This window comes from Lissotriton helveticus, chromosome 10, assembly GCF_964261635.1.
Source record: "Lissotriton helveticus chromosome 10, aLisHel1.1, whole genome shotgun sequence".
NCBI lineage: Eukaryota > Metazoa > Chordata > Amphibia > Caudata > Salamandridae > Lissotriton > Lissotriton helveticus.
The window spans coordinates 737,826,653-737,840,333 of NC_136071.1; the positions used below are offsets into that span (position 1 = coordinate 737,826,653).

Consider the following 13,681-nt stretch of genomic DNA (forward strand, 5'->3'; position numbering starts at 1 on the left):
TGGATAACATGGCTAAGAGCATTTGCTCGATAATGCATGAATATCGCTGACTTTTCAGCGATATTCATGCATTGCGGGCGTTTTTTATCGCATTTGCGATAAACCTTGCTAATAGCAAGGTTTATCTGCGATAAAAATCGCCGATGTGCGGCGATAATTTTTGTCTCTAAACAAGTTAGAGACAAAAATTATCGCTAGTTGTTGATAATATACCCCGAGAGTTCTTTCATGGTGGCAGTGCTGGCTCAGCGTAAAACCGCACACTTGTTTTGATGCACCTACAGTGTGTAAGAATAATTCCTTCAACCTGTTAATTCTTCACTTTGGGGTTTGATTTTCTGAAACTACAGTTAGGAAACAGGGAGTAAGGTTTGTCTTTCTCTGTGTCTGAGCTGCGCTGTCTTTATTGTGGGGTTAAATTAATTCACTTTACAATCTACCTGAGCATAAAAACAGACGCTCTCTGCACTGAGCCAGTGAAGCCCATCATGATAGGACCAGTTGAAAGATAACAATGTGAAACCAAAATAAAAATTTGCCCTCAGCGAGGTTTGACGTGTTGTGGCCTCGAAAATGGAAAGATCTGAAAATGCTGGCAATCCTCACATGCCATACGTTTATGCATATTTTTAAGGGACACGAAACAGCAATTAATAATTTCGGACTTTTTGGTAACACGCTGCTACTTTACATGCTATTTACTTTAGGTAGAAGTGCTTTCTTAAGCGTTATTTCTCTGTATAAGTCGGTAAGGAGTTTTCCATGACAAGTTGCACAATTTGCTGGAATGTGATAGATACTGTATGGCTAAATTAGACAAGATACTAATTTAAAAACAGTTGTCTATGGTTAGCTCAGTGCATTTTTGAATCTGCAAAAGATGCTTAAAAGTTCACGTTGGCATCTGAGGGGTTTTATTGTGCTGAACTGGCACTGCCTCCTTTCTGTGAGCTCACAAACACGTCTTGTCCATTCCCAGTTGCATTTGACCGGCCATGTAGCAAATTTGTTTGATGGTTTATACAGTGAGTAAAAACTGATCTTGCTCTGGGGGCTTCTTCACCCAGGTGCCCAGTCCTGCTTTCTGGAAGGCTTTAAACAGCTGCTGCTTGACAGACTGGTACATCACCGCCACCAGCTTGGCATCACAGTACACTGATGGCATTTCCCCACAGTCTTGCGTTCGCGTGCTCAGCTGCGAAGAGAGAAAACAAATATACTGAATGAAAACCAGCACAGGCATTACTTTTACTTCTCAAACTATAACCAGTGACGTAACGAAACTTGAGGGGGCCCCCAAGCAAGGTACATGTCAACCCCCCACCCATGCACTGTCGCGGAGGGGGCCTCCTTGAGCTCGCCCCCCCCCCCTCATACTTACTGAATGCGCTAAATACCTCAACCTTAGTTAAATTCTGGCAGGCCAAACCTGCTCAAATTTAACTGGGGGAAAAGCATATTTAAGGTATTTACCGTATCATGCGGACTTTGGCCCAAGAAACGCTAAAATCTGCATGTTTTTCCCAACCAACTTATAATAAGTGTTGTGCATGATCATCGCACCTGATTAACGTGGTACCCTGTTGTATCGTTATTTATCAGGTGTGATAAATAACACACAAACTCATAATCAGGTCCTAAGAGGTGTCATTGTCAAACTCGGAATCGGGTGCGGACTGCAGATCATGTATTTACCACACCTCAAGCAAAATATAATTACTGGATGAGCAATATCCACCCACAGTGTGCTGCCCCGAATGATCAGGGCCTAAATCTCAGAGTTTGGGCATGTTTTGGTTTTCCCTAAAAGGTCAGACGCAATCACAACCTCCCAAAACGAAGATATGTCTTAACACCCCCCTTCCCCCCAAAAAAGTGTTTTGGTTTAATTGCATTTTATTTTTATGTTTTTTGGTCTTTTCTGTAGAGCTTATGCTGCTTCAAAATCCTGGAGGTGGAAAAACAGGAAAGGACAGTAGATTCCGCAGTGCATGAGCAGATGGCTCAAAAGCAAGGCCTCGGTTTTATTCAGGGCTGTTTTGAAGTTTATTTGGCTTGGGCGAAATTCAAATTGACAAAATTCATGTACTTTCAGGCTTTTCACATCATGCTTGTTATGCGAAATTACCAAAATTATGCTATCAAGCCACTTTTTACTGCGAGTGTACAATTATTGCGAATGCATAGGAATGGAACGCAAGCAACGGTTGTTCATGTTGCTTTTGTTTAAACAAATCCTCATGCCAAATTGATACGAGGACTCATTTTTAAATAAAATATAGCATAAAATAAGGGATTTGCGGTTTGCATAATTACGGTTAGGTGCAATGTTGCCACAATTTCACTCTCAATTTGTAGTTTGGTCAAAGACATTCAGCAACTTTTGCAATGTTGTTGAAAGAATTTTGGTTATGTGGACTTTGGCGTGTCAGTTATTGATAAATAATATAATTAATTACATGTCTTTAAGCTATTTGTATGGAGAGGATCTAGTCCGCAGAGCAACAGAGAGCTTCACATGAAACAAGGATGGGTATTGGAAAAAAATGAAAAAGAGAAAGGCCGTCATAATTGGATAATATTACAAAGTATGACATACTATAAAAACTAGTCACATCGGGTAAAGTAACAACAAATGGTGGTACCAGTCCCTAAATCGGAGTTTTCAAAATACGTGGACAAATGATGGAGAAAACTACAGTCTTTCACTTTTCTGGCCTTGATGGAATTGTTGGAATTGTTGGGTGCTGCTGCAGTCAGCCTTATTTTCCTCTGCGCTGATGATTGTGACCCTTGACCCTTGGCTTTGAAGTGTTTCCATCTATAAAAGGAATTGAGCAATTCTGTCTTTGTGATGCTTCTTATTAGGCTTGAAAATGCATTCTCTTTGCCACCCAATTATGGTAATTAGATCCTAGTATAAAGGACTGAATTAGGAGTGCCTTCCAGTGTTTCTAGGGTTGGACTGGCCTCGAGGGAGAGCAAGGTACTGTTGGCATAGTGGATACATTCATATTTCTAAGATCATTCGAGATGTCTGGAGCATGTCAGAGGTGGGCTCTTTGATGATCTAATGTTCTTGCTGGAAACCGTCCTAGTTCACTGTTGGACCTGACATCCTTGGAGACGTTTTCTTCCAACTTTTTGCCTTCAATCTTCCTGGTTTTTCATACTTTGTTTTTGCTGGCCTTAGAACTTTGCACACTTTACCACTGCTAGCAGTGCTAAAGTGCTTGTACTCTCTCCTTTACATGTGGTAAAATTATCTTACACTTAATGCCATATTAAATTACTTGTAAGTCCCTAGTAAGGCAGTACTACATGTACCCAGGGCCTGTAAATTAAATACTACTAACGGGCCTGCAGCACTGACTGTGCCACTCACGTAAGAAGCCCTTTAAACATGTCTCAAGGCCTGCGCCTGCCATTGCAGCCTGTGTGTGTAGTTTAAACTGCCATATCAACATTGCAAAATAAACCTTTTACCAGGCCACAACCTTCCTATTAAATACACATAAATCACCCCTATTGCAGGCCCTAAACAGCCCTGATGGTAGGGTGCAGTGAATTGAAAACGTTGGACATGTATTTCTAACTTTTACCTGTCCTGTTTGGTGTCTAAAGAATTGTAATTTATAACCCTCTTGAATGGTAAAGTCGGATTTGGAGTCTCAATTCTGAAAATGCCACTCTTAGAAAATTGACATTTTCAGTTCCTAACCATTTGGTGCCTGCAGCCTTTACCTTGGGTCACATGACTAGGTGTTGCTGGCAGAAGGGCTTTGTATATTGCTCTCCCAGACAGTGAGACAAAGGGGGAATAGATGTTGGCAAGATGGGCCATCTCTGACTCAATGACGGGGAGGAGCAGTCACCTTCCACACATGCATATGACAAAGGCTCTGTCTGAGCACACTCATCAAGGGGGTGACAGTAGTGTTTTGTGACCCCACACAAGCTGGGCCAGGGCAGGAAGACAGGAAATTCCAAGCACCTTTAGGTTGGAAGCCTCCAGAAACTTCTCTTAAATAATGGACTCTCAGACCCAACTCTTTAGTACATACACCTCTGGAACGGTGCAAGACTCAGAAGGACTTCTGTGCTGCTCTGCAAGAAGGACAGCTACTCTTTTTCCTGTTGCCCTGCTGCAATGCTGCCTGAGTGAGAAGGACGGGAACTGCATCTTGAACTCAGGACCACCAGATTGACACAGAGGTCTAGTTTGCTGGCCTCCTGATCAGAGTCTCAGGGACAGAAAATGCTCCAAACACCTTGAACGCAGCACCTAGACTCTCACTGCTCGGAGTCCTACCCCCCAAGTGGTACCACCCCAATCCTGGACACACGGATGTATGTCTGAAGGTGCTCTACCAGCCCAGTTTTGTATCCTTACAGCCACATCAGAACCACCAATGCACGACTCCATCCCAACACAGGAACTCGCAATGCAGCCTCAGCTTCATGGGAACCACTGATGCGTGATGCATCCTTCAACACAGGCCTTTGCATTGCATGCCCCTCTTTGACAGCATCCTCGATGATGCTGCAGCACTCAACACCGCAGCCCCGGAGCTTCTTCGGAACCGCCGCTGTACAAAGCATCCTCAATGGGGGATCCCACAATGCTCCGCAACCCGGATTTAAGGTATTTTGTTCAGCGGGCAACTTGGTCCCTGTACCCAGCCTGTGCTTCATTGTAGTCGGCCTGAACTTGTGATTTTTCCCAGCGACCAGATAACCACAGTTGGTGCTTTGTGCTTCTAGGCACTATTGTTGCTTAAAATGTTGAAACTGCATAGCTACGGTTCTACTGATTGGACTATTGTCATTTTGGCATCAAATCATTTATTAAAGTTTACTCTATTTTTCTAAATTGGTGTGGGATTTTTCGTTTCTTTTAACTTTATCAGTGGTTCGAGTGCTGCATACATACTTTACACATTGCCTCTAAGTTAAGCCTGACTGCTTTTTTGCCAAGCTACCATATTGTTAAGTACTGGTTAATTTGGGTTTTGTTTGTGTTTCTCCCTAGCCACTGTGGTTGCTGATAGAGTAGGGTTTCTCCCCTCTCAACCAGTAACCCAATTTCCTACATTTACATCAAGAGATAACCATGACTCCACTAGTGTCTTGTTCCTCATTCTATGGTTTATGATAAGTGTATCCATTACATTGGTAAAACCTGGTGACAATCATTTTTTAAAAAAAATTCTCAACACCTGCTTGTACCATTGATTCAAGCTCTAAAAAAATATACCCTTAGCCAGCCTATTAGGTGAACATAACTTGAAAACGGTCTTGTTTGTTCCTATCATTTAAGCTACTAGTGACCGTTCCACCACAGTCACTGTCTTTCTTCAGGAGTTGTAATGGAAAAGCCTCTGATCTAAACTCAGTTCAATACAGCTGGTACCATGATGGATGGTGAAGAAAAGATGCATGTCTAGGCTTGACACCACCTGTACACTCTATGTCCTCTCTGGGATGGTTATTCAGGGCAGTCATTTTAGGTGTGGAAATAACTCAGAAAGGACTAGGCATTAGAGCCGACAGCAACAACTTCCAGTCGACTCACCTCAAAGTGATACCAAGTTCAAGTTCAAAAGACCGTTATTCGAATTTCATAAAATTCATAAAAGTACCACAATAAAAACATACATTCACACAACAAAGTGATATACTGGTGAAGAGGTAACATTTCACACCCTCTGAATCAGCACTGAGGCATTTCAGATGATAAAGTTCATACCTATATTCAGATATGCAAACTATAAAATTATTTTATCAATCAATCAATCAGGGATTTATAGAGCGCACTACTCAACGGTGAGGGTCTCAAGGCGCTAGTTCGGGTAGCTCACCTCTTCCATCACCACCCAACAAAAGACACAAAGCACAAGATCAGGCCCCAGTCTATCGGCTCACTTAACCATACGTGCACTCGCTAACTCATCCATCATGATCTTATCCTATTATCCTCAGAAAGACACAGGCATGTATGCTCTGAAGCCACCTACTTATAACACACAGCAAATACCATTATGGAATCTCATACCATTGGAAACTTCACCTTGTACACATCCTTCGAGTCATCAAGACCTAATTTCAAGAAACACAAAAATTCACTCACATATACGCTTACATTCATAACCTAATATACATTTCACATGAACAAACACACACACATTAATGCTCTATTATGCGCTTGACACGTATGCAGAAGAAACACATATATATGCTTAAGAATGCATCACACACTCACGCACTCATGACCTAGTAGTACCCTACATATACACACACATTCATGCCCAAATATGTACGTGATGCACGCACGCCGTAATACATACAACACACACACACACACACACACACACACACACACACTCACACCTACACATATCCATGCCCCAATATGCACCTCGCAAACACACACTCTCCTATTCACCAAAAATCAATTTCTGAAGTTAGCATGTACTAATACTGAAATTGACACCCATTACGATACATCACCCATGCACCGCTCACCCTCCTTCCTCAAATGTACCCGTCCTTTTTATCCTATACAAAACTCAATGAACTCAAAAAACGCGCTTGTACAAAGGCACTTCCACTTAACGTACTTTGTTTTCAACAAAATCGACGTTTACTGCCTTACTTCGCCTAAGGGCCCTATGTCATGAAATGAATTCAACACATTTACCACAGTGCGAGTGCCTAAAAACTAACAATGCAGAAATGCACAGCTCTGCAAATAAAAAAGGAAACTGCAAAATGCAAATGACTGCCAAATCAGAGCACGCGTCTCACAAAGAAAAAAAACATTAGGTTTCAGTTTTATTACATTCGGGAAGAGCGAGTTTGCTTGGTGGAGGGTTCTTCGAGAGATATAATTCAATGCCTGACCAGACAGATTTAAAAAGCCAAATAATGCATCAATAAATCCCATTTACCTCCATAAAAAGCAATGGCTTAGTCAATATTGGTGTTAATATCTAACTCATTTCGATGGATGAAAAAAGTCCGCGCCGAAATTCAATTAGCTCTTTCACTGAGGAGTGTCTAATGGAAAGCTCTAAAAACGCTCATAAATAAAGCAGGGAAAGGTTGTTAAATTCTGCTGTTTGAATGCTTGTTTGCAACTACCGAGTTGAAGTCGTGTGTGTTTTCCAGCATGGAGAATCAGCAGTTATTTATTACTCTGTTTAATAAAAGCCTTCGAGCGGATTTTCGCTGAAGGCTTATTACATGGTAGAAGTGCTCGTTTGGAGACTGTCAACGGAAAACAGCAGGAACTATTCGGAGCGAGTAATTTGTCTAATGAGAAAAGCATAATCAAGGTGGCGAGGTATAAGAAGAGGGGCCCAAGAACCAGGGGACAACTTGTGCGGAGTGGGGGAGTAGATGGCAGGGAGGAAGAAAGAGGACTGGGAAATTGATTTATTTATTTGTTTACCACATTATTATACCATAAGGCTTAATGACACTGAGCCACAAATATAAACAAAACCACAAAACATAAGGAAAACTATTCCAAGAAGACTGCCCCACATGCGCACCCATAGGCAGCCATATTGGAATGGTTCAGAAACCATTTTAAGATGGCCACCTGCCATTGTGGGTGTCACTCAGAGTGCAGGAGAGACTAGAGCAAAGCAGGCACTGTGGGGTGGGGGGGGTGGGGGGGGGTGGTCTAGTTTTTTTAAATCATGAGCAAGGGTGGACACAAAGTTCACTCTATGTCTATATTGGATAAAATATGTGAGTAGGCAAGACCTAAATAAGAACTTCAGGAATTACAGCACAAGGAAACCCCACAAGTTCTAAAATAAATATAGTTCTGAATTCCCTTAAGCTCAATGGTCAGATTATTACAGATCTTAGGTGCCAAGTTCTTGAAAGGGGTGAACCCTAAGCCCGCTCTCTTATAATCTAGCAGACATATTTATTTATTTATTATTTATTTTAGCATTTCTAAAGCGCATGGTTACGCCATCTGGCGTGTCCCCGTGCTAGCAGACTCACAACTAGGACCTACATTAAGCACTTCAGCAGCAATTTGCCAACTAATGCAAAATTATAATTCTCCTCTGCTTTAGAATGTGGAGGAAAAGGCCAAGTTTTAAGCTTTTTCCTAAATAGGCCTTCGCATGGTTCCATTCTTATAGTTTCTGGAAGTCCATTCCAGTATTTTGCTGCAAGATAGCTGAAGGACCGGGCCCCTATTCTCATGCTCCGGATTCTCTGAACTTTCACTAGTGACCTACCTTCTGATCGTAGATTGCGCCCAGGGACATATTGAGAAATTAGGGGGCGCAGGTATCGGAGACCTTTTTTTGCAAGTATTTTGTGGCAGTAGCACATGGACTTAAAAAGGACCCTTTCTTCCACCGGTAGCCAGTGCAGTTCTTTCAGAGCTTTCCTTGCGGATGCTCTTCTAGGGAGATTCAGTATAAGCCGTGCAGCCGCATTCTGCACCATCTGTAATTTGGCTAGACCCCTTTTGGGAGCTCCCAAGTACAGTACATTACCATAGTCCAATTGTGATGTTACCAACGCATGCACTATGGTTTTCCCTGCATTTGGTGGAAGCAGAGCTGGGGATAGAAAACTGGGTGCAGGGTGTGACCTGTAGTATAATGATGATGAGGCTAGGAAGTTCAGACTTCTCCTCTGTATAAAAGATTTGCTGTGTAATAAAGAGGCATTTAAATATGTATTTCAAGTAGATTCTTTACTTTATGACAATCCAATACAATTCCCAGCATGCAGCTGGCAAGTGATAAAATATTTGTACATTTTTGAACACACAAGCATTTGAGCTGGCACAGGGAATGGCTGTTTCAGTAATCAAGCCTGGAGTGTACGCAAGAGGTGACAATGGGGGTATGGTGGACTTTTGGCAGGAAAGGTAACATTTTCATAATAATAGATGTAAGCAAGAACTTGAAACTGAGTAGACTTTATTTTATCAACAAGACCGCAGTGTCAAAGTTGCTGTTTTTTTTTTCTTTGCCAGTGCTAGTGCACTTTAAACTGTCATGCATCAATGCACACCCTCATACCATAGTGTAAGGGAACGTGTGTTCTTTCGGGCATAAGGTTAGTGCTGGAAGGGAACCGTTTCAGTACAGAAGCCATGCTTTAATATTTTTTCCAATTTTGGATGTGTGTTGTACAGCGTAGCGTACATGCACAATAGGGCAAATGTAGAGTTTTTTTAACTTGCTCCACCATTACCTCTGCTTTGAGATTGTGTTGTTTTTTTGGGCACAAATCGCTGTCTACAAATGATAGCAAGTAGGGGTTTACTTCAAAACTCATGAGTGGTTGCCTGGGAACACCTAGGTTCCACCCATGGAATGCTCCCTTGAAGAAGAGTAGAGCAAAGTAGTGCATAACACAAAGTAGAGCATAGCACTACTTTGTGTTACTTTAACACACCCCCACATAATGATTAGCACTGGCAAATAAATTCAAAAAAAGCACTTTGTGCAGTATGTCTCCCTTCTGGGACACAAGCCAGAAGCAAAATGTTAGTAAATTTCCCTCCTGGTGTTTAAGAAGTAGATGACAAGAGTATCATTGGTATCTTCAATATGCAGGCAACAATAATTATCTTTGGGTGACGTAAGATAATTTGTGCTATGGTGTCAACAAGTTTGTCGTAGGAAGCTTTGTCAGTCCAGCAAATGTGATAAACCACTAAAACTGTACCAGTTACATCTGGGGCCGGTTGACACAGACATACTACTGTGTCAGTACAGTTATCATGCCAGGCAGTTAGCCTGAAACAAATGTGACCACCCAGACCCCTTTGGCCCAACCTGCTACCTATAAGTACTATGTAGACGGGTGGTAAAATTATGGCAATATCAAGGCTAGGGGGTGAGTGGAGTGGATTGTGGCAACTCATGGAAAAATGTGTTCTAGGAAAGTGATAGAGTCAAAAAGAGTGCAACAAATTATCAGAAATGTTCAGGAGGAGAAGAAATAAGCAATGGAGTAGCAATATATGTGTGTCAAAGATTTCCTTTAAGTCGTGTTAGAAATGGGGTCTCTTGTTGTCAGCGGTATTCACCTGGTCCAAGTAGGGACCCACACTCTAGTCCTGGTAAATGTAGTACACACTAAAAGTTTACCTGTGCTCGCCCTCTGGTCGCCTGGCACAGAACAGCCAGGCTAAACGAAATGTTCCTACATGTTTATACTAATTATAGCAATTAGCCTGGCCTGGGAAGAGGAAGGGACAACCTTGAATGGACGACAAGAGATACACAACATAGGCAACATGGCAACCAGTTTGTCATTGTAACACTTGAACAAGCAATGCACAAAGTAGAGCTTTCATTATGCTATACATTTCCATTGGCACCATATTATTAACAATATTATCATTATTCTGCTTTTGATAGATACAGGCTTGGTTTGATAGCACAGCAAAGTTTTCACAAGCATTTTGCTGCCAACTACACCAATTTGAACAGGCAAGACACAGCAATACAAAGCCCACTCAAAGGAAATGCTGGTGTATTGCTTGTGTATAGACAACACCCAGAGAAAAAACACAAGGCATAAAGTAGAGCAAATCCTGGATCAGTCTTACAATGCATTCTTAGAAACTAACCATAGGCATGTTTACTTTGGAGGGGCATAAATATAGTTTTGATCAGACATAAATTAGATGCAGACCTGACAACTCGCACATTGACACAGTGTGTCACACGATATTGGCTCCCTTCACATTGTTACCCAGCGAGGAGCAGATATCTAGTGGTGGCAGAGAAAATGAGAGGAAATCACTGTACAAAGTGGCTTTCAAGCCTTTCTTTGGAAGTTCTGAGCAGCCGATGTCCATTAAGTGGTGCGAAATGTGTACTGTGGGGTAATCAGCTAGTCTAAAGGTTGCACAGGAGTCAGTATAGGTCATTTCAGGCTTCATGTTGATAAAGGTGTATTGTTTTCGAGAGGTTATGTAAGGGTGTTATCAGCTGCATTCTGAAATGCATCCTTCTAATGGCAACTTATAAAAAATGATTTGCACTTGGTACAATTTGATTGTGCATTACTAAAAATATAGCTTTTTAAGGCACGTAGGGACAATTTTACTACCAATCTGTACCTGGCAGGTAAAGTAAAGCAAATCAATGCAAACTGTTTAATTGGCTGGTTATAACTTGAAGAAATGTTTTTATTTTTCCAGACTTTTCTAACTTTTCTTTTGTACTGCACTGCATATTTACAAAGTGGGAAAAGTGTTAAACTATGGCTAAGCATAGTATTTTGTACCATAAGAATATTCTTCCAGTACAAAACCTATGCGTGACAGCTCACATACACCCCTGCCTAAACTGTGCCAGCCGAGGGAGAGAAGCAAATTCTTATTGGATATGGCAATGTTCTGCTCTCTCCTTTTCACGCAAAACAGGGCCAGCTTCACTGCGTGAAAAGTTAGTAAATATTCCCATAAACGTCTGCACATATTGTGACAGCCTTATAATGTGTAATACCATTTTAAAATAATATCTCGCATATTCACGGGGCTCTCAGTCACAGGCTGGAACCTCAAAACAGTGATGGGGTAGAGATTTCGAAGCCCTTTCAGCCAATGGCTGTTGTGTGCCTGACATTTTCACCATGCTTCACTGTCACACATGTCCACACTATGGAATACACATTAGCTGCACTCTTACACATAGAGGTATAAAACAAAGAGGTGCACACAGCATTGACACATACAGCTGCACACAGATAGTCACGAACACAGGCAAATCTAAACCCAGATAGACACAAACGAATTCACACACAAACACACACATATATATGAATTACACACTCAAGCAGATAGCGAGAATATACACAGATTCTGATCGTGATGGGAAACATCATTTACTACGAAGGCATCACCACGAATAACGTTTACCACGGTACACTTACCACGCAAAGTTTTTTCAACGCGGGTGCCTTCCACGACCGTCTTTACCACGCAAATACGTTCAGCGTGGGTTGGAGGGGAGACGTGGTATTCCTTCCAGTCGTTCTGCGTGGGCTTGGGGGGGTTGGGGGGGGGGGGCTCAGGGGGGCTGGGTGGGTCTCCCCCCCAAAAATAACAAAAATTATGGAGCGGGTTACTTAAATAAAAAAAAACGCTCTTTAGTATTTTTGAAGTAAAAGGAAAGAGCCTCCCCCAAAGACGTGCCGTGTACGTCAAAATAGCAGTCCTTTTTTAATTTTGGTAGACGTGTTTTGACGCTTGTTTCCATGGTGGATGGAAGTAAGGGCTGCTGGTGAAAGACGTGCAGGTGTCAGGTAAGACGTTTCTACGCGTGGTATAATCCTTCGTTGTAAATTCCAGCGTGGTAAAGCCACTTGCGATGTAAATTTCGCGTGGTAAAGCCATGCGTGGTAATTGTAAGCGTGGTATAATCATATATTCGATCGTGATATACCTATATTCGTATACTTAGATGCACATGTGTGCGCACAGATATGCTGTTTCTCACATACAGGTATTCATAAATGCACACAGAATATACCTACCAAGATGGATTTAAGAATACAGACAGAGAGCACCCATTGCTGCACACAGATGTATACACATTTATCACAAATATATATACACGTAAACAAGGATTTGTGCATATGTTTTTGTACACTTACAAAGATGGACACACAGTTACAAATGCACATTTATATACACAGTTACATGTAGACATTTTAGAAACCAAATGCACTGAAAAGCACACTGATAAACTCTGATGCACTTCCAAGTGCAAAAGGACCCAGATGCATACCAGAATAAACAGAGATTTCCTTAAAGGACACATTCTTCCTGCAGAACACACACTGACCAATCACCAATTTCTGCTGCTTCTAGTACCTAGACAAACTCACCCAAACCTCCCATATGTGGCCAACCAGGCAAATTCTTTGTGATATGGCCCTTGACTTCCAAGCCTGGCTTTGGCAGTTGCCCAAAAATCTTGTGATTCTGATGATCTCATGACACAATGTAAATGTTTAAATGTGTTAATTTGTGCAATTATATGGAGTGCCAATTGTATTAGACAATTCCCCCTGCAAAGCCTTATCTATGAAAATATCAAATATGCACCACATAATTGGCCATTGTAACAATTTGCATATTATGCCAAGATCAAACGCTACTAAAAGTGCTGCACTGGTGGTGGAGTACCACACTTAACGCGTTGCAAAAGTTATCCGATCATGTTTCAGCTATTGCTTTTGGTTCATTTTTACTCTTTTACTTTTGTCTCTATCTTAGGCCCACTCACCTATAGTTTATTTTTTTTAATGGCCTGGCAGCTGCAATTTGCTGCGGCGTCACTACTTTACGAAAAGACACATTTTTGCACATTCAAATTATATATTTTTTTAATTACACTCCAAAATACGCATCTGCTATCTTGTAACTGTGGAAAAAAAAACGGTGGCTACTTTATGACGCAAGCACACGTCATTACATATTTTTTTTGGGTAATGGAGGCTAACATCAGAAATAACCATGGTTTTCTTTTTTGCTGATGCTCATCAGCAAAATGCATTGGCCAAGCCAGAGGGGTTTGTTAATGGTTTTCAAAGGTGAGATCTATTGGCTTTGTCAGTGCTTCTTATTAATTAGTTGCATGGGCTTTCTTTTAACTTCTTACATTTTCCTTCACCT

At 41.5% G+C, this 13,681-nt stretch overlaps 1 protein-coding gene across 1 annotated transcript in view; it reads right to left on the reverse strand.

Moving 5' to 3' along the window:
- Positions 1 to 1,018: 1,018 nt before the first annotated feature.
- Positions 1,019 to 13,681, reverse strand: part of ADARB2 (adenosine deaminase RNA specific B2 (inactive)) — a 564,845-nt gene continuing 552,182 nt past the window's right edge. Inside the window, exon 10 of the mRNA XM_078662777.1 lies at positions 1,019 to 1,195. Coding sequence (XP_078518903.1) covers positions 1,019 to 1,195 — 177 coding nt within the window. The remainder of the gene's footprint in view (positions 1,196 to 13,681) is intronic.